Raw genomic sequence first — 25,632 nt, forward strand, 5'->3', positions numbered from 1 at the left:
CATCCGTAGGTATACGACCACAAATGCATCTTTTCTATTTTTGAATAGCGCTTCACATGTCTGAGAAATTGAATTTAAAGAGTAAAGTTGGTGGAGTCGCCCTTTAAAATCACTATTTTCTCATGATCCACTGCACTAGTATGAATAAAACAAATCTGGCACAATTTCTGTACAATTTAATTCACGAGACACACAGACAACAGGGTCAAACAAGCTGAATTAAACTTTACACTTGTTTCTGCTACAGCTCCAGTGAAGCCCATTTATAAATGTCTGGCACAGTTCCATGCTTGACTCCATCCCAGCAACGTGCAGCTACTGTACGCAATACTGCCAGCCAGTTGCTCAGTAGTACACACAGCGTGTGTGGTGTATGGGGATGTGGGCCATCTCTCTGTGGTGCTGCTTGGCATAAGGCCACAGGTAGAAGTCGATGATTGCCGAGTTGATTTCGCAAGTCTGCCGGTCTCTCTCTTGTACCAGCTTGCAGAGATGAGCTTTGATCAGCTCCACTGACCAAACAGAGCAGCCACGGATCTCTACCTCCCTGCGCTCGCCAGACATCATCAGCTCACCTTAGAGGGGCAGAGACAAAAACACATACACACACTGGACAGCTTAAAACATTCTTCATGACTGCAATGCATACAGGTTTCTGCCTCACCATTTTCCAGGGCTTGCATCAGTGTGTCTGAGTATCGCAGCACACCTAGGTAGACAAGAGCCTGAGGGACCCTGTAGTCTGCAAACATGGTGAGCCGCTCTATGTTCATGATGTCTCCCTCTCCACTGGCCTCCATGACGCCCCAGTAATCTGCCACCAGGATCTGTGCTCGCTTGTAGAAAGAGATTCTCTTACCCTGAAACAAATTTCAGGTGGGCAGTTAGATACACGTCTTCATGCATTATTTGGTCTTAAGTCTGTATTTAAATTTTTAAAAATATTTTACACAAAAACAACATGGCATCCTAGAACTGTATGTGCAAACAATATTATTTGCAGCTTAACTGCATTGCATATGCTGCTATATCTTTGCCCAGAAGATGGAACTCTCGCATCAAATGTTTGTCTTAGGTTCTCGTACCAAATTGTCCATGAATACGTTTCATTTGATAGCATACAATTTCATAATACTGTCTAACCTGTAAATAAGTGTGTTGTATGTGTGTTTTTTCAAGCAATACGTTCAAAATGTCAACACAATTGTGTTGACAAAGGAAAGGATTTTGTTCAGATCCCGAGGTTAGACGAGCAGTGACAACAAAGACGATTTCAGTCAGGAAGCACAACAGAAAGACGTGTGCTTACATGACGTGTTCATGCAAAGACAACATGTATTCATACCTCATACGTAGCTTCATCCCTGTAGGAAGGAATCTTTTCCACAATGAGCTCCACCATCTTCAGTGCATCATTCCCAGCTTGGCTGATAAAACTCCGGAAGCTTCCACCATGTTCCAGAAGGACGCAGCCGGCCTCAGTCAGTGCCTTTTTTTACATACATTCAGAAATGTGTGACGTTAAAATTGTCTGGTATGGGTGAGTATGAGGTTCTAAGCTGCACTCTGATTTCCTTGTCAGAGCAGCTGTTCATATAAATAATGACCTTTCATTAAATTAAGGTAAAGTTCATTCATTTATTAAACAAGAGGTACTCCTGCCTGACCCCATGATATCCTGTATCAAATACACAACACATTCACAATACAGTATTTATATCACTATCCTTATCATCCTTAGCATCATGAAGCATAAAGTAAAATAAGAAGATTTGTATCTTATCTGCATTGCACATACTGGAAAAGGTGCTCTGTAATCTGTATAGAAACTATTGAAGGATGATGTTGCCATAACATTATGAATCCAACTGGACTTTGTGACTTGTTACACACCTACTACCATGCTGGAGGGACATAATAAGAGAGTGTTAGAACCTGGTGGCGCTCCGGGAGCATCGGCATGGGCGTTTCATTGTCTGATCGCAGCACATGTCCCAACTCCTCTATACTCATCTGAGAAAAGTACTTTGGATCGGTGATGGATATACCTGTGGAGTGAGGAAGAGAGAATAAGTAGACATGAATTAGCAGGACACCATAAATAACTCGAGCTCTAAAGACCTTATTTGTTCTCATCATATGCTATCAAATGGTCTTCCCTGGGTCGGTTTGCAATTATAAAGGCCACTGTCCCCACAAACAGGAAGCACTATCCCATATGAGATATAATGAATCGTATCCACATCTAAAAGCAGTTAACAAAAAGTGCACTGACGGCTGAAAAGGCTTAATAGAAATTGCCTTTTATAATAAATAATACAAATTATGACTCATTTGCCATTCATGCACAATAGCCACTGGCTTTCCACTAACTAGTACATTGACTCACCTTCTTCCATTGCTCTGGTGATGGCAGCACATAAAGTCATGTAGCCTGTATATGTGGTCCCTCTATACGTCACCTCACACTGCTGGCTTTCACTCTCTGGCCAAAAGGAGAAATTCATAGTGTCCACCACAAACACCCAGTTCAAGGCCTGAAGTGTTTAAAAAAAGAAAAGGTATCAAGTTACAATTAAAAAGGTTTAGAAAGTTATAAGTTACACCAAAGTGCCTGAACTGTGCAGAAAAGAAAAAGTCAACCTCTATTATTGTATGGATTAGGAATATGGTTTAAATGCGGTATACTTGAGAAAGAAGGCATAGTGTTAAATAAATAAATAAGAAAGAGACCACAAGTGTGTATGGACAGGCTTTCACGTGTTGAAGCCTACAAACCAGCATGTGGAGCATTAGTAATTAACTTCAAAGATCTGTTTAAACAGTGATCTATCATTATATTTATTTATAATTTATTATATTTATTATATCATTTGTTTATTTTAGTTGTGTTATTTCCACAACCTACACTATGAAGGTAAGTCTAAGGTGTAATGTACATTATGTGGTGAGAAGTGAGCGTGTCCTGTCGGGTCAGTGACTCCCCTGGTCAGAGGTGGGTGCTGGAGCCAACGGATTGGCTTTTTTCCAACTGCTACCGGTCAGCTCATCACTGTTGCAGAGCAAGTAGAGCATCTCTGCTACCCTCTGGACACCCTCCTCCTCTACAAACACATCTCGACTCTGCTCGGCGACAAACTGGCCCGACTCACGAGGAAAAAGAGGTGATGCCATAATGAACACGGCGCAGGGAAGACACACAGCTGGAGGGGCACACACATGTCAAACACATACATGATAAAACACTGTGGCACATTATGTGTTGTCAACGACACGGAATCATTATTGACCAAAGCTGTATACTCTACGAGAGAGAGAGAGAGAGAGAGAGAGAGAGAGAGAGAGAGAAACCTTAAAGTCTAATCCAGGTGAGACATTAGGTCTCAAAGGTCAATGGTGCCGGGCATGCTGCGTTCAGAAATGGATGCAGGTTGGTTGGTTGATAAGGTTTGAGCCTGACAAAGGAAAGTAATATCCTGTACTCCCTTGGGTGTTTTTGTACATTGACTCCATTCATTTAAGGCAAGTGATATTCACATTATGTGGCCCCATTAGCTGGAACTCCTTTGGCCTCAGATGAATATGAATAATTTTAGGCCAGGTGTGGCAAGTGTGAAACTCCCTGCAGATATAATAGGCAGAAATTGGAACGAGATTTTATTTTTATTTTTTAAACTGCAAAGCCTTTAACTACGACCTTTCTCTGCTGGGCTCGCTACCCTCGTATTGACCATTAGGAGCCATGGGCGATGCTTGGGGAGAGCAAACAACACATCAGCGCCAACATCAATAACAAGGTGTCGGTGAAGACTTGACATGTGTATGTTTCATAAGGCACAAGTGCTGAATCCCCAACTGATTACACAAGCTCAGACATGAAGGGACTACATGGACACGTTACAAGAATACAGACAGCGCGACTCGCCCCGATATTAAACCCCCACACAGCTACATTTTGTCTCCTCAGTCTGAGCTTTGAATGGTTTGTGTACAACGTGACACGGTTACGCACGAACACAGCAGCCCTCCTTGATCAAGCACATGTCGCACATTTCCGTAGTTTTCCTCATGTTCAATCACGAGATCCGAAAAGAACTCGACCTTTCGAGGGTTATTTCGTGAAACAATTCAATCAGGTCCTCACGTTATAAACCAAGATAACCTTAAGAGAAACATGCATGTAAATATTCTGGACTTTGCTCTTCGCAGATAGTTTGCGTTGAAGGTTTATCGTTGAAATACCGCTGACATTTCCGCGGGTTTGACCAACCTTAATTTAGAATTGTATACGCTTACAACAATATGTGCTAAACTTACCGATTAGATGTATAACAATTGCATGCACAAAGTCCTACTACCGGGTTTCGGTGCCTGGCGAATCACAACGCTCCTTTTGGACCGTCACATACAGACCAACCAATCAAATGACTCCAGCCTCGATCCAGTCAGTGAGCCTCGAGTACAACTGAATGATGGCGAGTTGCCGTCATAAATCAAGTTATTCACCGTTAATCCAGTGTCAACAAGCAAGCTCAATGAAATCGCATTGGTTTCAGTAAAAAGTGGCATCTTTATTCATTGTACAACTTCACAATGTAAAGTCTACAGCATGAACGGCAAACAAGTGTGGAACAGTGGAAACTGCAGGGATAAAAGCGATGACTATCATTATCAAGTCTTAGAACAACAAATTTCTAGCTACAAGTTCCCATATCTGAATATTACCTAAATGCATCAGAATAATTCTTCTTGAAATATTCTTATAAAATAGTCACTGTCATATCTAGTATGTGTATAATGATACAAGTATCCCTCCCCAACTTTAGGGCTCCAAATTAAAACATCCAAGAAATTTTGAAAAGACAAAAAACAATTTCCTGTATCTCTTGAAAATAATTACAAAATCAATATCAAAGAAAAGCTGTTTACATTCTGCATGTTGCACAGAGTGGTAAATGTGTTAACTGAATGAAGGAAGAGGGGGGAAAACCAAAGCCACACACCAACATACACACAAGATTTAAACAGGAGAAAAACAATATACACAGCATAAGAAAAGCCATCCAAAAATAAAGGTTGTGTTTATTGTTGTCAGACTATGAAGGATATTTGGATAGATGTGTGTTTAAAAAACATGAAGTGTGTGGCATAATTAAGGAAGTACAGTCCTAAAATGCAGAAGATCTACATTTCTATTATGCACAGGAATGTTGGACATTTGAATAAAAAAAATACAAAAATAAAATTCAAAAAGACACCCACAATCCAGATTAATAGTCTGAGGGGTTCATATTGGGCAGGGGGCTGAGAGGTGGAGGAGCAATCTGTGTCTGCTTCGGTCTGAGCCTCCTGGCTCTACAGGAACTGACCAGAGTACTGCTTCACGCTGAAATATAAAGAATCTAAATCAATCAAATGTTAAATACTAATTTAATTCGCAAGTCAACATTAGTTTATAAAAAAAAAAATAATTATATGTCGAGGCAAATGCGGGAGGATTTCAGACTTGGAAGAAAAGGAAAGCGAGGCAGACAACAGAGAGGAAAGACGTGGAACCAGTGGCAAGAAGAGAGGAAGAGGATAGAGAGGTGTGGTTAGTCCTTGCATCCAAGCAGGTGCAGCGCACTAAAGGAGGAGGAGGAGAGGAAGGAAGAGGAAGGCAGGGTTAGTTACCATGGCAACACTACACCACTCACTACACAGCAGCTGTATTAGAATTCGTGCTAGGCGGCCATAGCATCAACAAGGAAGTAGTGTGTATTATACGTGCCTACTGGTTGCCAAGGGAGACAGAAGAGGAGGAGCCTGTGCTATTTGGCAGACTGTGATTTGTTGTCGGTTGATCCAACTAAAAACAACAAAATCACTAGTCTTCCACACAGCAGCAGCCAGGGGAAGAATCAATCCACTCCCTGCTTCACAGTGAAATGGCTTGGATTCATAGACACTTTTTGGTCTTTTACCAATCATATTCAGTGGACAAATGTGACAGTTTTTACAGTTCAGTCACATTGGTCCTTCTTATTTCTGTGTACAAGTCTTGTTTGTCTACTCATCCATAGCCATTTCATGTACGAAGAAGGTTTGAACTAGTTGCAAGTTGCATGGGAAAGAAAGGTGAGGGGTTAGTGAAGAAGAGACTGCAGGCTAGAGAAATGCAGAATCCAGCCAGACGTTAACCAGGATCCAAATGCAATATCAAATATACAAAGACAGTATATACGCATATGTCTCATCTCATTGGAAAAATAAAAATCTATATTTGTTGATGAGAAAACATGGACAAAGATAAAGCAACTACATTGACAAGAAGCATAAAATAATAACTTGTTCATTTTACTTTTGTTTATTTAATCAAAACGGCATCACATAGATGTGCAATGAAGTATTTAACATATCAACTTTGTGTTTTGCTGAACCAACAGATGGCGTGAAAGCCCAAGTCAGGGTAGGGGTCTACAGGATCAATGAAGAAACAGAAGCTATTACTCTTAAAGGGCATAATGTTCAGCAATCTAGAACTTGCCTGTTCTGTAAAAGAAATTGTGCATTCTGGATCTGGTCCTGGGTGCCGGTGATGGTGATGATACGGTCCTCAGAACCTTCCAGAGGCTCATCTATCTTGATGGAGGCTCCAGACTCGTGGCGGATCTGTTTGATCCGCTGGCCTCCCTTCCCGATGATAGAGCCGGCCAGCTGCAAGAGTGAAATGGGTTTAGAACAAAATAGAAAAATACAGACATGTATCTTAGTATTACTGCATGTGTGTGGCTTAACCCAACAAAGTGAAGGGCAAATAACTTAATAAAGCACCACAGTCAGAAACAAATAGGAATATAGATTGTAAAAACAAAAAAACTAAAGTAACCACCAAACAAGGAATTATAGCTTTAAAAAATGTGTATAGCATAATAAAATACTATCCTGCAAGTATACCTTGTATGAATGCAAACTGTGTTCAATGTGAAATGAGTCCTTTAATGGACACTACACCTTTAAAAGGTCAAAAAAGATGTTTCAGTCACTGCCTGTATATGAAATGTGCGGTAAATCAACAAGCAAGAATGTGAAGCAGACACATTTATTCTGAAGGGAATATATTTTGCACTCTCTGATACTTTGAGAGACTGCAGATGTCAGGAGATACAGCAACATGACTTCTACTCAAACTGAACAAATATGATTTATACATCTTGAGTGTGTATTAGGGGAGGTAGGGTAATGCTCCTTTAGCCATATGTGTGTAGTATGTACTCACATCTTTAGGGATAGTCACTTGTGTAGTGATGACTGGGCCCCCCATGTCATTGTAGGAGCCACGTCCACCTGATGGCAAAGGGAGGAAGAGTAAAAGATCAAAACAGGGAAAAAAAAAAAAACACTGGGAGCAGGAAGCAAAATAGGACAGACGGTGGGTTGCACAGGAAGAGAAGCAATAAAGCTGTCGACAGTTTACAAATGTAAGGCATATGGGTTAATCAATTTTTATTTCCTAATCACAGTAATCAGTTAAAAATTGTGAGACTTACCCGACTGGTAGTTATCCCAGGAAGAACTACTGTCTGGAAGACAAATAAGCAAATGATAAATACATGCCAAGTGATGTCTACGACATCTGTACAACACGTTTTCAAACTACCCCTAAGTTTAAACATAAAGCAGTCATACAGGTTAAAAAACAGAACTGTTCAATTGTATGTAATATAGAATGCATGTCATGTCTGGCTCCTCCGACAGATATGTTCCGTGTCATTTAGCTGCCGTTTAACAGGGTTAACTGAACGTAATATCAGTACAATGCAATCACTCACAATATACAAAACTCAGTGTCAACAGCTATATCGTTTTCCTATGTTCCCTTTGCTTTTGTCTATAACAGTCTATGGTCACTTGCTGGACACAAAATGTTAGAAACAGATAATAGATTTATAACCTTTTTAAAGCTATATCAATCTAATGCCACACAAAAGATAGGAAGCGTCACACTTACCATATCCACCCCCACTCTGTAAAAAACAAACAGAGAAGTGTTAGATGCAGTGCAGCCATTTCCCCTCATCTCCTTACCGGTGGCAGATTAATATATAGCAGAGTGCAAGTATGAATGTATAGATGGTGCAGCAGCGTCTTGCATGGAGTAGACTCAACTGAGAGCCACCCAGTTTTCATCCATAAACCAGACTCCTCCTCTTAGTCTCCTTCCCTCCCTCCCCACAGCCCCCCCTCCCCATCTCTCCTTGCATCTCCATCAGCCCCCATTTTCACCTGCTATTCAGCTGCTGCTGTCACCAAGGCAACAGGCGATTCAAAAAGCTGTTGCTGAGCAACGGCAGGCAGTATCCTGCCAGTTTTCAGAGAGAAGCGAGCGAGAGAGAGAGAGACCTTCCAGTCTGTCAACAAAGCGTTATTATTGCCTAGCAACCAACCATGGCCACCCCCACCCTCCCTACCCCCAACATCCTTTTGCAGGAAAAACAGGCTGTCATGAAAGTACACAGTAGAGAGCAATTATAGCTGATTATTATGGGGTGTCTACAGCAGCGGTGATTATGGTCATTTGGTGGGATGTCTTACACCACAGAAAAACTAGCTTGGATATATGGCCATGGCTCCAATGAGTGTGTGTGCACATGAGTGACAAGCTATGGTTGTATTGTCAATATAACACTAATGTTATTACGACACAATTGACAATTACAGTAGACCGTCTAGTGCCCGGGCCAAACTGTATGCTAGCCTGGGGATGCTGGCACACAACAAGATGCTGGTAGCAGAACTGCAAGCATTTATTGAAGGGTCACTAACCATGTTATCGCCATAGCGATCCGGTCTGCCTCTTCTGTCACTGGTGACGAAAGAGAGTGCCAGAGTGAGGGTGAGAGAGAGAGCGAGAGAGACAGAGAGATGTAGGAAGAAATAGAAATGTTAAAAGGGAAAAAAAAGCTTGACAACATTCCAGGGAAAATTTCTGGTCTAGGTCAAACTGCACACACACGCTGAGCAAGATTACAGTATAAACACATTTCCTCCCAGCCATCCACCCACACAGTAACAGGAACAGCTATGACAGTGTTATGGTGAGAGGAGTGACAGGTGGTGGTGATGATCATTGCCTAGGGCTGCTGCTTTATTTCCCCAAAACTGGGCTCAAATAAAGCCATTAGTTGAAGAGATACATTTGGGTTTATTTGTTATTCTTGCAGCACCAGAAGAACATATACACAATTATATGAAATAAGTCAATATATCAATTACTGCTTTTGGTTGTCACAGTCTCTCTCTATAGCCATTTTGCATCCCATCTGGTGACAAGATCAACCTTCCCCGCAATACCTGCACATTCTGAGAGCAAGGCCAACAGGATAACTAATTTGACATTTTGACTTTGGCTATATAAATAAAAATGCCCTTGTCACTTTGAGTACATCAGCACATCATATTATTCATCTTAATTTAATTTGCAAATGTCTTTTTGTCTCCTGTGAACGGTGGGTCAACTCTCCGAGTACTGAACAAACATCCTTTGAATTGCTGAATTCCTATAACTGTTCTTCCCATACGTTTCTAAAGAGCATCGGCAGTATCATCAATGGATTCATATTTGTGATGCCGTCACCGATGGTTATGATGAACATTTCTGTGGCCATATTGCTGAGCCCTACAGTCCACCACCACACATTAATTCTCAAGCTGTGGGGAAACACAGGAGGTGAATTGATTAAACCAGTCAATTATCCAGTAAGAAAATCCAATCTACAGTGAGTGGACCGTTATCTGGTGGATGGGGATCCGAAACGTCAAGATACGGGCCAATGTATTGCAAAGCACCTCAAATTGGGCATGAGAGTAAATGATGCTTGCAATGCATTCAGCATTAAAATCTAGCATATGACGGAAAGGAAATACGAGATATGAGATGATGGGACTAATGAGGCATTTTGTAAGTACACAAATAAGGCAAGAGAATAAGGGACTTGTAGGGATACCATAACTCTTTGAAGTTCGTCATTCGTCGTCATTCTTGTGAACACAAATTGTGAGATTTGAAAATTGCAAACACAGTGAGCTCGTTTATAAATGGGAAATCCATGAAGACAAGAGGGTAACAAGCTAGCTCACTGACAAGGAGCACCCAATGCTACGGATGAGGAATACCAAAGATGACAATAAGCTGATCTTTACTTAAGTGACTCACTATTAAAGAGGACTTAAATAGATGGTGACAAGTGCAAAGGCAATGATAAAATACCAAACATTCATTAAAATGAAAATGTCAGAGTATTCCAATTGAGATAGCGATGATGTACAAAACCAGTTAGGGAGAGCAGAGGTTAGGGGCAGAAACTTACTTTGACCTGTCATCTGAGCCACGGTACGAGTCATAATAACGATCATCTCTGTGGACAAGATGGAGATGAAAAAAAAGATACACACACAGGGATGAGAACATACACTTGATGAAATGTGAGTCAACTGAAGTAACTATGCATGAGTAAACTGAAGTGAATATACAGTAAAGGCTCCTCGAGCTGTGCAGAGTACAAAGCTTGATTATGAATGTATCAAGACAAAATGTAAAGCAGCTTCTATGTATACAACCCATGAGTAAGTACATTTGAATTAAATTACGTAAAGAGCAGCTTTGGAACAGGTAAGTGCCCTGTGGCAAGGCCCCTTTGTGTGTATGTCTGCATGAAAAATAGTTACTTCAAAAGAGGACATGCACCTTATGTAGATAAAGACGACAACAAATCATATACATCTGTACCGATCCCTTACCCTCCTCGGTGTGGGGGCCCCATGGGCAAGTTTCGTCCACGGCCACTTCCCCTTGCTACCCTACTGGGATGGGGAGGGGGGGGACCTCTGCGAGGGCTCATCTCCTCATACTCCCGGCGAGAGGGAGGCATGGGCCCCCTTCCCCCTCTGCTGGAAGGCATCCGCTCAAACCCACGTTCTCCACCACTGGATCTACCGCCACGCATGGGGAATCCTCCAACTAGCCTGCGGCCACTCCCCCTCTCTTCAAACATCATGGTGAAACCACCATATTCGTATGTTTCATCATAAAAGTTAGGGTCATAGGGCTGAGCACGACCCTTTATGGGGGCCTGGGAAAGGAAGAGAGACATTTTTTAAATCGAGGAGGTCTGTGGCGAAAGGTTTAACACGTGTGACCATTTGGACAAGCTGGAATTCTGATAAATGAAGGGTGGTCCATCCACTCAAATACATAATAAAAATGTACAATAATTTTAATCTGGCCCTACTATACATTACATGGCAGCATTAAATTGTCGGTCTCTTAAAGCCGCCTAATCACATTACTGATTAATATGCAGACGGTTTTAAGAGAGAAGACGGACTACTAGGTGTAGCTGCAAGTTCATATGAAAAAAAACCCAAACATAACAGCTACTTTTATGATACTTTATGCATATGTGTGCCCAAGTTATACATCTCAACATACAGCAAAAATTGCCTTTGTATTTATGAACCAATTGAACAGGTATGAAGTGCTGAGTGATCCATGTGGGCGGGGCGCTGGCTGCCTCACATGCAGTGCACTGGCATATCAAGCCAGACAAAAACAAATCTCAACTCTCAACCTCAGAAACAGGCAACTTACTTCAGCAATTAGTTCCAGCATAGTCTTGATGCACTCCACCACTCTCTCCATTTTACCCCCAACCAGCACCACCCGGTCTGTTGACTGAGGACAACACTCCTGAAAGAGCTTGATGCTGGTCTTTGTGTTCTGGAGATAAAAACACACAGGCACATTTGACAAAGCTACAATGATTAATCCAAAAAAAAAAAAAACCTATCTAATACTTAAGATCTGCAAATATAAGGATATTTCTATGGGAATTACAACTTCTATGACACACAAAAGAATGCAAGCATTTTAGAAGGTCAGAACATTATTAAACAATCAAGTACATTAACATTTTCTGGCATCTGATTCAAATGCCAGGAAACGGTTGTATGTCCATTGTATCCACACACCTCTCGTAGCTCCTTGATCTTTGCTCCCTTCACTCCGATGATGGAGCCAGCCAGGCTCTGGTGAATCAGCAGACGCAGCTCGCAGTCAAAATCCATCACACTGTACTGCTGATACTAAAAGGAAAGGTTCATGTAGTAAATATAAAAGAAGGCTGCAAAAATACATCAACACGCCCCAAGTGTGGAGTAAGCTGTGTGCATGTACTGCATATATGCACGGCAACACTTTACCGGAAGTACACAGAGCACAACAAAGACGAAGGATCATATGTGTTTTAACAAGTCTAATTTAGCGCTTGAAGACATTACTGGAGGTGAGACGAACAGGGGTAACAATATATACAAACTGTTATCGTCAAGCACTTTAGTTTCCTTTACAGACTAAAATGAGGTAGATTACACAGATAATTGAGTCCTCACCTCTTCCAGAGTTGGAATAATCTTCAGCAGAATCTCTCCAACAGTGTCGATGTCGGCGCTGATACTCAGGATGCTTCATATTATATCCACCAATGACATGGGTATGGCACCACCATCCAGTCACGAGAGAAAAGGTGGATGGGGAGCCAGCAAGGCAACCCAAAATGGAGGGAACAACATTTTAGATGAGAGAATTCAGAAAATCCCCTAAGCAGACAACAAATGAAACCCCATTTTAAACCAATTCACTCGTCTAACAAAGCTAACACATTAGCTGATATCTTATATCCTCTAAAGTTATAATGGCAGGTCTGATAATTCAACAACGCAATTAGCAAACGGCTAGTATCCAAGCAAGATAGGACAACTTTTTTGTCCAGAGAAAGACAGAAGAGCAACAAAAAGAAACAAACCCAAAGAAAAATGATTGCGTTTGGTGACCACAAAAGGGAGAAAGACAGAGGGTGAAGTTTGAAGAGGATCTGGCAGAAAAAAAAAGCACCAGTGGTGCCAGAGAGAACACTAAAATACATAAGCTTAATAGCATGAATGCACACTACACAGATTTGGAAAACACTGCTGCCCAATATAAGTGTAAAAGACCAGGGAATACAGAAAGAATAGTCAAGTCCTAGCACAATTTATTCTTATTTGTACCCAAAACATTGATGTCTTAAATTTTTGATTAGGGCAGCAATTTAAACTAAATTTGGCCTAATTAATTGGAAAGTAATCTTGTAGTCTGCACCCACCTAGAGGCACTGAATTCATAAAAGAAATGACAGCTGAGGAACAAGACAGGTTATAACTACTGACAGGGAAGTTTGTCACCAGTAGACTTTACAGAAATGAGAAGCGACAAACATAAAACCAAAGAATGTGCAGATGAGTGAGACAGAAAGAGGTCTTGGACTGTAAGTAGCTCCGGCAGTCAATAACCAAGCTCGGGTGAAGCAGAAGAGAGGAAAGAAAAATAAAAATAAACATACACATAATTGAACCTTAGCTGGCATTCTGCTTTTCAGAATGAAAGGAAATCTATCAAATAATGACGGCATCACAAGGCAAGAATGGGATGGTGCGAGAAGCATGTGAGCGTAATTATAAAACTAACCCAAAACAACAAAAGCAAAAACAACCACCACTCTATCAACTCTGAGAGGGGAGGGGGTGAAACGCGGAGGAGAGAAGATCATCAATTAAAATAAAACACGGCTATATTGCAAACACCGGCACTGGAAAAGATCACAGCATAGATTTGAAAAGACAATGGCAGACTGTGGAAAAACCCTGACAAGACCTGCTGCTGAAATGTTTTAAGACTGATGTGACTTTCTAAATTGCATATTTTTTTAAAAAAGGACTTGAAATGGCTTTTACAGGCTCAAGAGGTAGAGTTGGACATGACATGAACGTATCTAGGCATTTTAACTGAGGTTCAAATACTGCAAGAACAGGTAGGTTAAAATACAGTGACTTGACAGAGGCAGGATGACTATAACTCATTTTCTGTTGTTTGTTTGACCTGTAATCAGGCAGTGAGAGGGAGGAGCTTAGGGACATACCGCTCAGGCCCACTGCTGTCTGGGACTGACACACTGGCATTGTACTGGGCGTGGAATGGGCAGGGGCCAGGGCCATTCGAGCACACAGATGTCAATCAAGTAAGGCGCCCATTTAAGGACAGGGCACGATTATGGGCAGGGCCAACCGGGGTGTCAGGAGGGCGGGCGCAGGAGGGGCCATCCAGAACATGGGCAACAGAGGAGGAAGTGGGCAAAAAGTCAACAGTAAAATCATAAACAAGGGAGAGGGGAAGAGGAATACATTTTAATATACAGGCTCTATACTGGTCAATTGTGACTGTTTGATTCTCTCAGAGATTGGTATGTCAAAGAGAGAAGAGGAAAAGGGTGACATTGGAAATGGCAACTGCATATTGAGAATAAGGAGTTTAATGTTGGGAAATAGACCAGAGACAGTGAGAGAGAGAGAGAAAAGAAGAGACAACAAGTTGTGGAGCCCTAGAGAAAGACGCAATGGAAATCAATTAACTGAGAATTGGCCAGGATGCAAAAACACCTGTAAAAATGTTTAAAAAAGGAAAAAAACAGGTCAGCTATAGCCAACATTGCACTGTGCTCATGAATTACTAAACACGGGCATTAACGTGGCCAAAGCAGAGTTATGTTAAATGATCCTTATGAAGAAAAAAATGGACTCAAAATCTGACTTGTTCCTGGGGAAAGTGACAAAGGAAAGACAATGAACTCTAGGGGACTTGCAAGAAAATAAGAACTGTCTCACATTAATACAGACATGAGCTAACACCACCTGTCCTACAAACAACTTCTCTTGGTAGTTGATATTCTTATACAAAACATTTGTCTTATGACGATGTTGGGGACTTTTGATGGGGTGAGCACCAGTGGTGAAGGAAAAAAACAAATACAAATTATAAAGTAGAAACAATTTTCTTTTGAAGTCAGGTTGTAAATTATAGATGTACTTACATCTGTACGAAGGGCTTTGATGTTTTTGCCACCCTTTCCAATCACAGCACCTGCATTCTGAGGAAAAACACAGAAAACACTTTGAAAACATGCAAACAAACAGATGGGAAACAGAGATTCAAAGCTGCAATTAACTATTCCAAATAATATCTATCCATCCATCCATCCATCTATAAGCCCAAAGGTGTCATCAGACCTGGCAACTCAAGTGGGACTGCTTAAGTGAAAAGATCTGTGGGAAAAGTTAAGTTAGTATTTAAGGTTGAGCAGTGCAGGCGTGCAACTACTTTTCTCGGAGGCAAACACGAATTGCTAAAGGCATCGGTCTGTAAAAGCCCGGAACCTGAACAACAGGAAAGGCAGACGGCTACGCACTGTGAGGCATTGCAGAGCCACGGAATGATAAGTGAATATGATGAGTCAACAATAAAACCTCCATCTGTGATGTTGAATGTATTTCTTTTGGACACACCTCTAAGGTGACTATCATGGAGACATGCGTGTCCAATAACCTATTAAATACACTTTCTACATGGAGTAAAAGAAACAAAGAAAAGCATTGTAGCAGACGCGTCAGGAAAACAGACCGGTGGATATGCCAAATAACATTGTGTCATTGTTAAAATTCTAAATGAAGCTACTCTTTGCTGTAGCAGCAATGTTGCATGTGTGTGTAGTGGTGTGATTAGACATGAGTTTCAGGCGTGCTCCGATTAGGCAGAAACTCCCATGAGAGGTGCTTAATCCCCAGGTAGGTCTGAATGCAGGAGCAGCAACATGTTGGTTTTGACTGAGTCTCACGAATGCATCTCAACTCTCAATAAAGCTCAGTCAATAACCCCAACAAAGAGCAGGAACTGATTACAAGAACGAGGGACGTGATCGGGTCAACCCAGAGAAAACCTGAAACAATGAGGCTAATTGTTGCAAAAAAAAGATTGGGCAAATACAGAGCAATGACAGGTGAGAAAAAAACAATATTAAATTAAGGAGTACTGATTTACTTTGCTCTGCAGGAGGATGCGAAGCTCCACCATCTCGTCTGAGTTCCTGGAGCGCTTGAATGATTTCTGCTCATCTGCATCCTCAGCTGGACGCTTACCTGGCATACACAGATAAGCACACTGACACACTGGAATACAGCACAGCAACTACACTGTCTCAAGAGAGTCAACACAAAAGACTTATACTTTCAAATTGTGTCTAACCTACATAATCACCCAGCTTTGTGGAAAATTAAGTAAATATAAGATTTCAACAGCATATGTTGCTTTACTGATGCATTCATATTCAGTTCAACTCAATCAAGCGTGCCATTTCTTCTTGGACAATAATGGCATTTTAATTACAGGAGCTTTCTCATACCAATTTGATGATGGTGTGCATTCTGTAACTGAATAATCAAGAGAATCAGTAGGAATGTCTTCTAAACACATCAATTTCTATACCATTAGTCTCCGAGCTGCTGAATGAGGTCTCTTCTTGCTGTTCAAGTTCTGTCTCCATGGTCTTCTAACAGCAAAAAAGGCAAAGCGAGGACCTTGGTCCAGCAAGCAGGTAACAACAGGAAAGATGAGCACTAAACTGGCTGTGGAGATCTGTTGTCTGTCAGCATTGTAAGAGAGAAAGAATAAAAACAATATTACAATTATGGACTGCCGTCAGGGATATTTAAACACATAGGCATGGAAGGAACGAAAGTGGCACATGACAGGCACTCCTTGATATTAACTAGGACAAGGGTGTGATGATAGGCGGAACTAAAGAAGTAAGGAACAAACAGCTGCTGCAACACGTCAGGGAGGAAGCAGGTTAACTGAAGTAATGGAAGTAATCTGAGTAAAAGGAATATGAATTACAGATGATTACAAATCAACGGGGGTCATTTATGTGACTGGTGTGAATGATAGGACTGATTTCTTGGACATAAATACACAGTAGAGATCATCTTTACATGACTTTAAGCCAATAACATCACAATCGGGTGGCTTTTGGGTAAAGGGGAATGTCCGGCTGCGACGGTGGTGTAGCCGAGAAACGACTCGTTCAACGATGGAGGGCACACCTTGGATAGAACGACCACAGAACGGTCTGATCAAGGATAAATACAAACATGACGCCATTTCTTAAATACGTCAATTTAACGATCCTGGTTACCTAGAAACCTAACCCAGCAACGAGCGTAATGTTGCAATGACGATAACTAGCATGGCGGAGCGGCAAACCGACAGGAGATAAACGCAATAACATTATTATTTTTAAGTTATAGTACATTACAAAGGCGCAAAATATCCACAATCTCCAACTTTTCCGTTATGAGTATCGAGAGATATACAACGTCGCTCGCGAGCAGCACACATACGGGCCTTCCTAGTCCACACTCGAGCTAGCGGCTAGCTAATTTCGCCATATTGTTAGGGTACAGAAAAGCACAAGGAGAGCTAGCCAACTAAGCTAACTAGGTAGTGTTAGATTACAAGTCCGAGCTGACGGGTAAACACGCCCCAGATATCAAACGAATAGCGTCACTACTTTAAACATATTTATCTGTGTAATGCACCTGTACGTCTGTTGCAGCAACGTATAAAATTGCAAAATCTAATGAAAGCGAAGCACAGACCTGCGAACACTCCACTCGAGTCCCTTCCGTCTCTCTCTACCGAACATGGAAGTAACAATTTCACGCCGGGCGCATTGATTGGTGGAACTCCGCTTACGTCAAATATACGCGTATCGTGATTGGCTAGAACGGGATCAATCACGTGAGCAGAGCGTTACCAAATCTATGGCACGCCCTCTGCCCAGTTGACTGTTAACGCTACACAGAAGGGTCTTGTCCTGCTACTCATGTTCAAGTTATCTACGTCTGTTTACAGATCTAAACTTCAATGGTAATGTTTATTCCCGCGTTTGCAGTAGCCCCGAAACGCCGCTTGAGTCGTGGGTAAGGGTGTACTTGTACGCTGAACTTAGTCAAATATATGATCTAGCCTGGGCACGAAGCTAAGCCAATTTTGGTGCTCCATAAACTGGGCTACGATTTTGGCGCCTTTGTCATTTTGCTGTTGTGACAGGAAATACTTGTTAATCTAGTTCTGGTTAACGATGGGCATGGATGCTTGGTGGAAGAGGTCTCTCAGCCTTCTAGCCTTTTGAAAAAAGAACTTCAGAGGCATCTCGTTGTCAATCACGTTTGCTCCTGCTGTTATTCACGTTTCCCAGATGTGCTGAGGGGCACAGGGCGGCAGGAGTTACTCAAGCCTCGAACAGGTCCATCCTGCTTTACTGTCAATTTGGTAGATTTACATTTTATCTCAACAAATAAAGAACATTCAGCCTTGGGTCTTAAATACAGCAAATGCTTTAAGTACATAGACAACACTTTGGCTTGGAGTAAAGTAAACACTGAATAGCACTTCAGCCACTACCTGTCAAAGAGTGAAAGTAAGTTGTTTACATGTGGGTGCAAGCATTCCAGTGAGAATTGTACTGTTGACAATTTTCCTTCTCATGTCCTTTACACAACTAGGTTTGACTTAAATATGTTCTCAACAATCGTAAATGTAATGGCTTATGTCTGAAATGTTGCAGTTCCTCTCAGCAATAACACCCGATCACTCAATATTGTAAATAGGTGTAGTGTCATTTTGAATAACTGACCCCAGTAAACAATCATTATAATGCAGTAGTTGCAAAATAAACAACTTCTGAATCCTGGAACTGTGCACACACAGGTACTAGTGGGGGAATTCACACAACGTGACCAAATCTGGGAGCATACAAAGGCAGAAGATGGCTCCTGAGATCCAGGCATTGGTACCTACCACCCAGGCTTGGCTGAAGCATTCCTGGCATGTCCAGGTTCCATTTGCCTGGTTGGAGGCTTGTGTAAATTGGCTATTGGAAGACGCTGGAGGAGCAGGTCATCTGTCACAGCAACAAATCAATCAACAGGTAGGTGGTCCGTCTGTGTGTATGTCAGTGCTGCTAAAGACAAACCAGAGCACGAGATTAATTTCACTTGGGTCAATTAAGACCAGGCCAGTGATCAAGGAAATCATCTAAAGTGGGCGATTGAAGAGTGAAAGAAACCACCCCGTTCTGACATATCCTAATTTCCATTGTGTAGTGCTGATTACACTCTAGTATTTGTGTAAACAGCATGAATCCAGCCCATGCGGCGTCATGTGGGGATGTTTTCCTGTATTGCCGCATCATTATTCCTACACACTGTTGCGCTGCTCCGTGGCCTGAGTCTTGCTTTTTAAAAATGTTTTACAACACAAAGCACATTTCATCTCTTGATGGATCCGAGTACAGGACAGGATATAATATCATTTAATTCAAGTGGTTTTCATAGTCATCTGCTCTCACTACACTTTTTTTGATGAGATGTTTGTATCATGAATGTGCCGCTACATTCTGTGCAAGAACTGCCTGACACCACTGAGTCAGCAGGGACCAACATGTGGTAAGTGCTGATAATTAATACAGTGTGACTTTAAATACGTTTAACATAAACGTAACTGGGTGTGAATGACAAAGCAGCAGCCAAAACCACATGTTATTTATCTCAATGGCACAAAATGTTATCTTTGTGATTGTAGGTGCTGGACCAGTGGCTGTTAACTGACCTGAGGGACCTGGACCATCCTGTTCTCCCTGATGGAATCTCTCAAGCCCAGAAAACGGAGCTCAGTGGCACCTTCTGTGTTCAGGTGGATATCATCTCATCGCTACCTAAATACTAACAACTAATAACGCAATAAAACCTGACCTCATGAACAAACTTCTCTGTTTAGGTGGACTCATTACTGGACATCAGCCAGCCAGCTTACGGTCAGCTGCAGAGATGGAGGGGCACAGATTGTGGCAATGATGGGGTGTCTGCTGTCACACAGGAGACTCAGAAGCCCTGGGAAATCAAAACAACTCGTATGCTGCTGCTACAGGTAAAAGACAGTTACAACACTTTGTGAAAAACTGCCCAAAATGCCCCAAACCTTTTCAAAAATGCGAGCTATTCTGCTCAGTGTAGTACTGCACCTTTTCTCTACCTGTGCTGGTTTTCTGTCCTTGGATCAAACCCCTAAACAGAGGAGCTATTGTACATTTTTCTTCCAGTGTTTTCTATTATGCCACTGATAGGACTCACAGAAATGTTTCCTCTTATTTGTTTCCTTATCACCATTATTATACAGTGATCATTTGTTTCTTGTACTTCACAGTGATCTTGAAGCTAAAACAGTGTATTTCCCTTGTCATGGAGAAAGCCGTGTCAGATGGCGGGCTTGATTTTCTTTCTAGTGACCATTGTTGGGATTTGTCTTGTTGATATCAGGAGGATGTTTTAATTTTCAGACATTCTAAATTGAATATGAATTTGAAATCATATACCATTATGTGGTAGGTTAGTGTATAGCATACAGCTATACGATCGGTGAGAGAGACAGAGTAGATTTCTGGGATATAAGGCATCGACTTTGTGGTTTTCCCCTTTTAAATAACGCAGTCGTCTCTGCTCTTTGGTACGTCAAGAATAGTGCTCGTGTTGCTAGGGAACATTGTGGTGACTTTTGCTTTATTACTGTTCCATAGGCCATTTTGTGTAACACCTAGATTTCTCAGCGCTATGAGACGCAATGTAAAAAAATGGACTGACAGCAGTGCCAAAAGACAGTGTAATGAGCATGAACATTTCAATAACGTGTGACCAGCTTGGCATTTTAAAAAGGCCAGACAAGCCAGCATGTATGAAGAAAAAAGAGAAAAAATTAGACTTCCGAACTGACTCAATCTGGACTAGAACACAGGATGTCTGCTGTGGCAAAGTGTCTCTACTCTAATGAACTTGAAAGCAGTGATTGCGCTCATAGTCTTGTCAGATGTTTGTGTAGTTTTTGTGTCCCTCTGCTGTGTACAGGTTACAGAAACAGACATGCTATTTAAAAGAGAAAGGTCGCGTTTGAGAAATTCATGAATCTTTTTAAATTAGATGAGGACAAATAATGTGTTGCATTCTCCTGTGGTATTATGAAAAATTGTTCATTTGTTATGATTTCCCCGCTTAAATGAACACATTACTATACTGTAGGTGACAGATGGAGTGCAGAGCTTGGAGGCCATGGAGTATCAGCCCATCGCTGCGCTCAGCACAGCTCTCAGGTGAAGCCCTTGCATGTGTGTGATTATTATCTGCACTGTGATGTCTTTTCAGAAAAACTTCTTTCAAACATTCTAAATTTGATCATTTTTTTATATTTAAATCTTAGCAGTTGCATTGCCTCTTGTTTTAAATTAAACAATGATATCTAGAGCTATTCCAGGCTTACATTTTGGGGGAGGATAACACAATTGTCCATCCTAATTTAATGAAATCAGGATGAATGTTTTGTCACAATCGGCTTCCCAGGCCCGGTACGAAGCTGCTTTTGCAAGGGAAGATGGTTTGCAGACTCGGGGTGCTGCTTTTGGGACCAGCCAATGTCAAGATCCTGGGTGGTGAGGTGGAGGACTTAGCAGAAAGGAATAACCAGGTAAACTGTCAGTTAAATCAATCCCTCTCTGTGCTCTCTTTGGGTTCTCTGCATCTTATCATCTCCTCTTCCTATATTGAGATTACATCTATTCATTTTGGATGTGTAATTATGAACTTATATTTTGAACGAAAGGCATTTTCTCTGTTACTCTGACAGGGCAGGTTGCTGTGTCGGACTCTGGGACTTCCTGAAGAGCAGCAGCAGGAGGAAGAGGCCCCGCCATCACCACATCAAGGTAGAGCCACAAAAGTGCGTGTACCATTGTACTAATACATTGTTATAAATGTTAACGTATTCATGATTTTGTTCCAATGTTTGTTTTCTCCTTCGGAAACCAAGAAGTGGTGGATGAGGAGCTAGACGACCAAGAGTTGTTGGCCAGTCTAGAGGCCCAGGAGGAGGCGGATAGGTTTCAGGTTTGGCCTGGTCAAGAGAGCGGCTACGGGACGATGGCCTCAGGAAGCTCCACAGTCAGGAGCCACGTCTCTACTCTCTCAACTAGGTGGGTAGTGGAGAAGATTCTTGAAGTTATTTTCTTTGCATCAAACTAAATTTCCATCCTCAGATGAAATAAACGTTGACATTTAAACGTGGTGTTTATCAGAAGAAATATCTGCATTTGTCTTTCAGTTACTTAGAAAGCTATTACCGTTTTCCTTCTTCCTGACTGAGCACACACAGACTATGGACAAACTTAGAAGTCATAGTATTTATGGATGATTGCTGTTGCCTTTACCTTGGAAATCAGCATTTAATTTGTTCTTTTGCAGAAAGTGACAGCAATTGCTTTTATTGCAGGAGGCTATTAATGCAACAAGAATGTCTCCTTCATAAACATGCCCGGGACACTTAAATGTCTCTTTGGTCTTTGTATAAATACACGCACGTTTTCAAAGGCTAGTTTGACTGAACACATGTTAAGACTGGTTCAAAGGTTCCGACCCAATACAAAGAAATCCTGAATGATTTTCTTCCACAGATCTTCTTTCCGAAGTAGTTCAGTCCAGAGCAGCAGAGCCTCTGTTGATCAACCAGAGGATTCGGATTTATCTTCCAACTTCCAAGAGATCACAGATCACCACATGGCAGACGAAGAATTTCCCGATGAAGACTTTGACGATCTCCCCCTGGACGAATTGGACGTTGTGCTTGCTGCGGACAGTACAAATGTCACAGCACAGTTTGATAGAAGTCACAGAAGCACACTACAGGCTAACAGAGTGACAGCAAACCCTAACAGTTATGGCAGTGCAACAAAACCACAGACTGGTCAGTGTGACAGGGCAGCACAGCAGCAGATTCAAAGTGGCTCTGGGTCACAGCTTGGGTCTGGCAACAAGCTAAGCTGTGCTGGAGCAGCTACAAGACGGTTAGCTGCAGTGACATCCAAACCAGACTCTTCACCAGCTCCTCTTCCAAACCATGACAATGACCACTTCCTAACTGATAATGAGGGAGATTTCATGGATGAAGACATGGACCGTTTCATTGGAGAGGTAGAAAGTTACAAACAGCAAACTGGGCCTGAAATTGCATGCAGCAGCGATCACGCCAAAGGTTTGACAAGTAGACATCTGCAGTGTAACAGCGCCAACCGTGCTCTCACGCTAACCTCGCCACCATTCATTTACTTATGTCTGCTTCAAGAGTCCAAACCACACTCACACACCATGGAGATTCGTGTCAAAGCTTTCATTGTGACCCTTTTAGGGAAACTGAGCAGCAACAATGGCGTTTGGCGTGTCTGCGCCACTATATCTGATGGAACTGGTTACATGGACGTGGAGCTGTCAGATCAGGTTTTGACAGGCCTGCTTGGGTTTTCAGTGGCAGAGAAGGAAGCGCTGAAGCGAGACCCAGCAAGGAGAAGTGAGTTTGAAGCTGGAAAGAAGAGGTGTCAGGAAGAGCTTGTGGACATGTGCTGTGTTATGACTATTAAGGTTGAACCAGAAGGTAGAGGAGCTGTGGTGACCAAGGCAGAGCCTGTAAGCGACAAAGTGCTCCAGGAATTAGAGCACAGGGTGAGAGGCGGGACGAAGTAAAAGCACGAGGAAAGGATGAGGGGAAGGAAGGTCAAGTTAAGGCCTTATCTGTGCATGAGCAACACACTTTATTATTGGGGTAATGGGTGATTTATTTGTGATCGAAACTGCTCCTGGCTACTAAGGCATGATTAAGGTATAGTTACTGTTAGGAAACAGAAATCTCTTGGTGAAGGATTGGTGTCACTGAGATATGGAAAAAAATCCCCAAATAAACGGCTAGGATGAGATAAGATACAAATTTGAAACCGCCCATGTCCAAGACATATGCACAGTCACATGCTGGACACCTTTACAGGTCTACGCACTTTTACTACTACTACTTTCTACATTGCCACTGAATATTGTATATAAATATAATTTCTAAAAATGAATCTAAGTGAGAAAATTCCAACCAATCATCTTTAAGCAGAGATAACAGATTTGGAAGGCTTGTGACTTGTTTGTGACTTGTAGTCTTGCAAATAGGCAAAAACTATAAATAGAATTGGTGACCAACCTGCCCGTCTGCTTCAGTTTTGGAGAGCAGAATGTGTGAATTGAATGTCTGATGATCTGCAAGCAGCGTGTTGCAATGTATCCCATCTGCTATATGTGAAGAATGCAACAATCTGTCATTGAAGCATCTCATTCATCAATTCAGAAAACCTGTTTTTCTACCCAAAATGCACAGTAACATGTCCTCTCAAAAGAAATAAATGTGGAACTGAAGTTTGAAATGACACAATGTGTTATTGACTCTGTGATAACTGATGTCAGATCTGCACATGTTAGATGTAACAATGCAGAATCAAGCATATCAAACTCTGCAGAGCTGTGGAACTTGTAAAACAATTCAGAGAAGACGCATGAGATGAGTAAATGGATGTGATGAAAGGCTGTGAGCATCAATTATTTCTATTCATTAGAGAGCTTGTGACAATAAATATTTCACACAGCAGCATACAAATTGATGTTTTTCCTGTTGGTATTGTATATTGATAAAAAAAATTGCCCCCATGGTTTTCTTTTCTCATGTTTTTTTTCATATACATAATTTGACGTATAAAATTATTTGAAAAGTAAGTGCTTTCACCTAATTTTAGACATCAATTTCTTTATGCAAAACAATTGTTTAAATCATTTTCTCATCTCCATTCATTACTCTAATAACGGGGAGCTGCAACAGCCTCCAGGGTTTCATTTGGTCAGTTTAGTGAAATGAGAGTTTAGATTTAAATAAACACAAATGATTACAGTCTCAATATTGTCTCGGCAGCATTTTCAGACTCACTTGTATTTAATTAGGTGACATCTGAGGTATGTATCGTACCAGTGTCTTATACATAAGGTTAAATATTTGTACTGTATGTGTGCTTGGATTTGTGAATGCACATTGCACATAATTGTCTCATGTTCCAATGTGCACTTCCATTTAGACAGCTGGTCTGGGTTCATTAATGTCTAATCAGGTTGAACATCTAAATCAGGATCCAACTATGCATGTCATTAGCCTGTTATGTACTAATGAAGCTGGTTACAATGCAGAGATGAGAGTGGCAAGGCATGGAGAGAAGAATTGAGTAGATATTGGGCAATAGAGTGAGAGAGAGAGAGATACAGAAGTCCTGTAGTATTTGAGTACTTTAGTGGTAATTCAATAACACTCAGAAAGCATTACTGACAGGAGGGGAGGAGAAGAAAAACGGGTAGCAACGGATGGAGGCAAATATTAACGCAAAACATTTTTTCTGAATCAAATTTCTATGTAAAAAATATAATTCAAGTTCCATTGCTATCTGGATTCCTCACTTGTGTTTTCTCAGATAGTCAAATTAGCAGTTTGCATCCATTTTCCCAAATTGCTTGTCAAATATTAATGCAAACAATTTTCTATACAGTATCCTACATTTTGGCATTAACCAGACCTTTCAGTTGTTTTAAGTACTATAATGGTCTCAAGCAGTGAATGTTTTAAATGTGGGCTAGGAACAAAACAGGGAGAACCACCACAACTTTTACAGCATCAATTATCTTCTGCAACGTCTCATGAATTAACATTTCAGAGCCGGATCGCACAGTCTAGTGTGGAAATAAACATTTCTGACACAACAGTTTCCCATGCATCGG

At 41.5% G+C, this 25,632-nt stretch overlaps 3 protein-coding genes across 11 annotated transcripts; 1 reads left to right on the forward strand and 2 right to left on the reverse strand.

The window, feature by feature from the left end:
- Positions 1-159: 159 nt before the first annotated feature.
- On the reverse strand, positions 160-4,404 carry qng1 (Q-nucleotide N-glycosylase 1). The gene is made up of 7 exons (XM_076154354.1): positions 4,318-4,404; positions 2,985-3,203; positions 2,390-2,536; positions 1,936-2,048; positions 1,346-1,489; positions 665-860; positions 160-575 (listed from the first exon to the last, which is right to left on the reverse strand). Exons 2-7 carry the CDS (start codon positions 3,172-3,174, stop codon positions 346-348), a joined length of 1,020 nt encoding a protein of 339 aa, XP_076010469.1. The 5' UTR covers positions 3,175-3,203; positions 4,318-4,404; the 3' UTR covers positions 160-345.
- A 142-nt stretch (positions 4,405-4,546) lies between these two features.
- On the reverse strand, positions 4,547-17,659 carry hnrnpk (heterogeneous nuclear ribonucleoprotein K). 2 transcript variants are annotated; one of them, XM_076153988.1, is made up of 16 exons: positions 17,563-17,659; positions 16,391-16,547; positions 15,947-16,044; positions 14,943-14,999; positions 13,995-14,038; positions 12,430-12,502; positions 12,010-12,123; positions 11,630-11,758; positions 10,780-11,111; positions 10,350-10,397; positions 8,806-8,845; positions 7,991-8,006; positions 7,530-7,562; positions 7,259-7,326; positions 6,527-6,696; positions 4,547-5,386 (listed from the first exon to the last, which is right to left on the reverse strand). In XM_076153988.1, the coding sequence occupies exons 2-16, from the start codon at positions 16,446-16,448 to the stop codon at positions 5,356-5,358; spliced, it is 1,311 nt and encodes a 436-aa protein (XP_076010103.1). In that variant the 5' UTR covers positions 16,449-16,547; positions 17,563-17,659; the 3' UTR covers positions 4,547-5,355. The 2 variants fall into 2 exon arrangements, with proteins under 2 accessions (XP_076010103.1, XP_076010104.1); XM_076153989.1 differs by having other exon boundaries at positions 17,503-17,569.
- On the forward strand, positions 16,729-24,560 carry rmi1 (RMI1, RecQ mediated genome instability 1, homolog (S. cerevisiae)). Of its 8 annotated transcripts, none has more exons than XM_076153986.1 (9): positions 16,729-16,763; positions 18,677-18,896; positions 19,550-19,660; positions 19,745-19,894; positions 21,037-21,107; positions 21,355-21,478; positions 21,638-21,716; positions 21,821-21,983; positions 22,461-24,560. In XM_076153986.1, exons 2-9 carry the CDS (start codon positions 18,735-18,737, stop codon positions 23,521-23,523), a joined length of 1,923 nt encoding a protein of 640 aa, XP_076010101.1. In that variant the 5' UTR covers positions 16,729-16,763; positions 18,677-18,734; the 3' UTR covers positions 23,524-24,560. The 8 variants fall into 8 exon arrangements, with proteins under 8 accessions (XP_076010101.1, XP_076010100.1, XP_076010098.1 ...); XM_076153985.1 differs by lacking the exon at positions 16,729-16,763 and adding an exon at positions 16,769-16,839; XM_076153983.1 differs by lacking the exon at positions 16,729-16,763 and adding an exon at positions 16,838-17,031.
- The last annotated feature ends 1,072 nt before the right edge of the window (positions 24,561-25,632 follow it).

Source organism: Genypterus blacodes, unplaced genomic scaffold (genome assembly GCF_046128005.1).
Source record: "Genypterus blacodes isolate CSIRO-AG114 ecotype Tasmania unplaced genomic scaffold, CSIRO-AGI_Gbla_v1 ptg000061l_1, whole genome shotgun sequence".
NCBI classification, from domain to species: Eukaryota; Metazoa; Chordata; class Actinopteri; order Ophidiiformes; family Ophidiidae; genus Genypterus; species Genypterus blacodes.

Excerpts from the sequence above, each read along its gene's own strand:
- rmi1 (XM_076153986.1), top strand. The coding sequence starts at position 18,735 with ATGGCTCCTGAGATCCAGGCATTGGTACCTACCACCCAGGCTTGGCTG. Across the intron at positions 19,661-19,744 it reads GTGGCACCTTCTGTGTTCAG|GTGGACTCATTACTGGACAT; the intron begins GTGGATATCATC and ends TTCTCTGTTTAG. Across the intron at positions 21,984-22,460 it reads GTCTCTACTCTCTCAACTAG|ATCTTCTTTCCGAAGTAGTT; the intron begins GTGGGTAGTGGA and ends TTTCTTCCACAG.
- hnrnpk (XM_076153988.1), bottom strand. The coding sequence starts at position 16,448 with ATGGAGACAGAACTTGAACAGCAAGAAGAGACCTCATTCAGCAGCTCG. Across the intron at positions 12,503-13,994 it reads GACAGCAGTGGGCCTGAGCG|CATCCTGAGTATCAGCGCCG; the intron begins GTATGTCCCTAA and ends TATAATATGAAG. Across the intron at positions 12,124-12,429 it reads TTATTCCAACTCTGGAAGAG|TATCAGCAGTACAGTGTGAT; the intron begins GTGAGGACTCAA and ends CTTTCCTTTTAG.
- qng1 (XM_076154354.1), bottom strand. The coding sequence starts at position 3,174 with ATGGCATCACCTCTTTTTCCTCGTGAGTCGGGCCAGTTTGTCGCCGAG. Across the intron at positions 861-1,345 it reads GGGATGAAGCTACGTATGAG|GGTAAGAGAATCTCTTTCTA; the intron begins GTATGAATACAT and ends AATTTGTTTCAG. Across the intron at positions 576-664 it reads GATGCAAGCCCTGGAAAATG|GTGAGCTGATGATGTCTGGC; the intron begins GTGAGGCAGAAA and ends TGCCCCTCTAAG.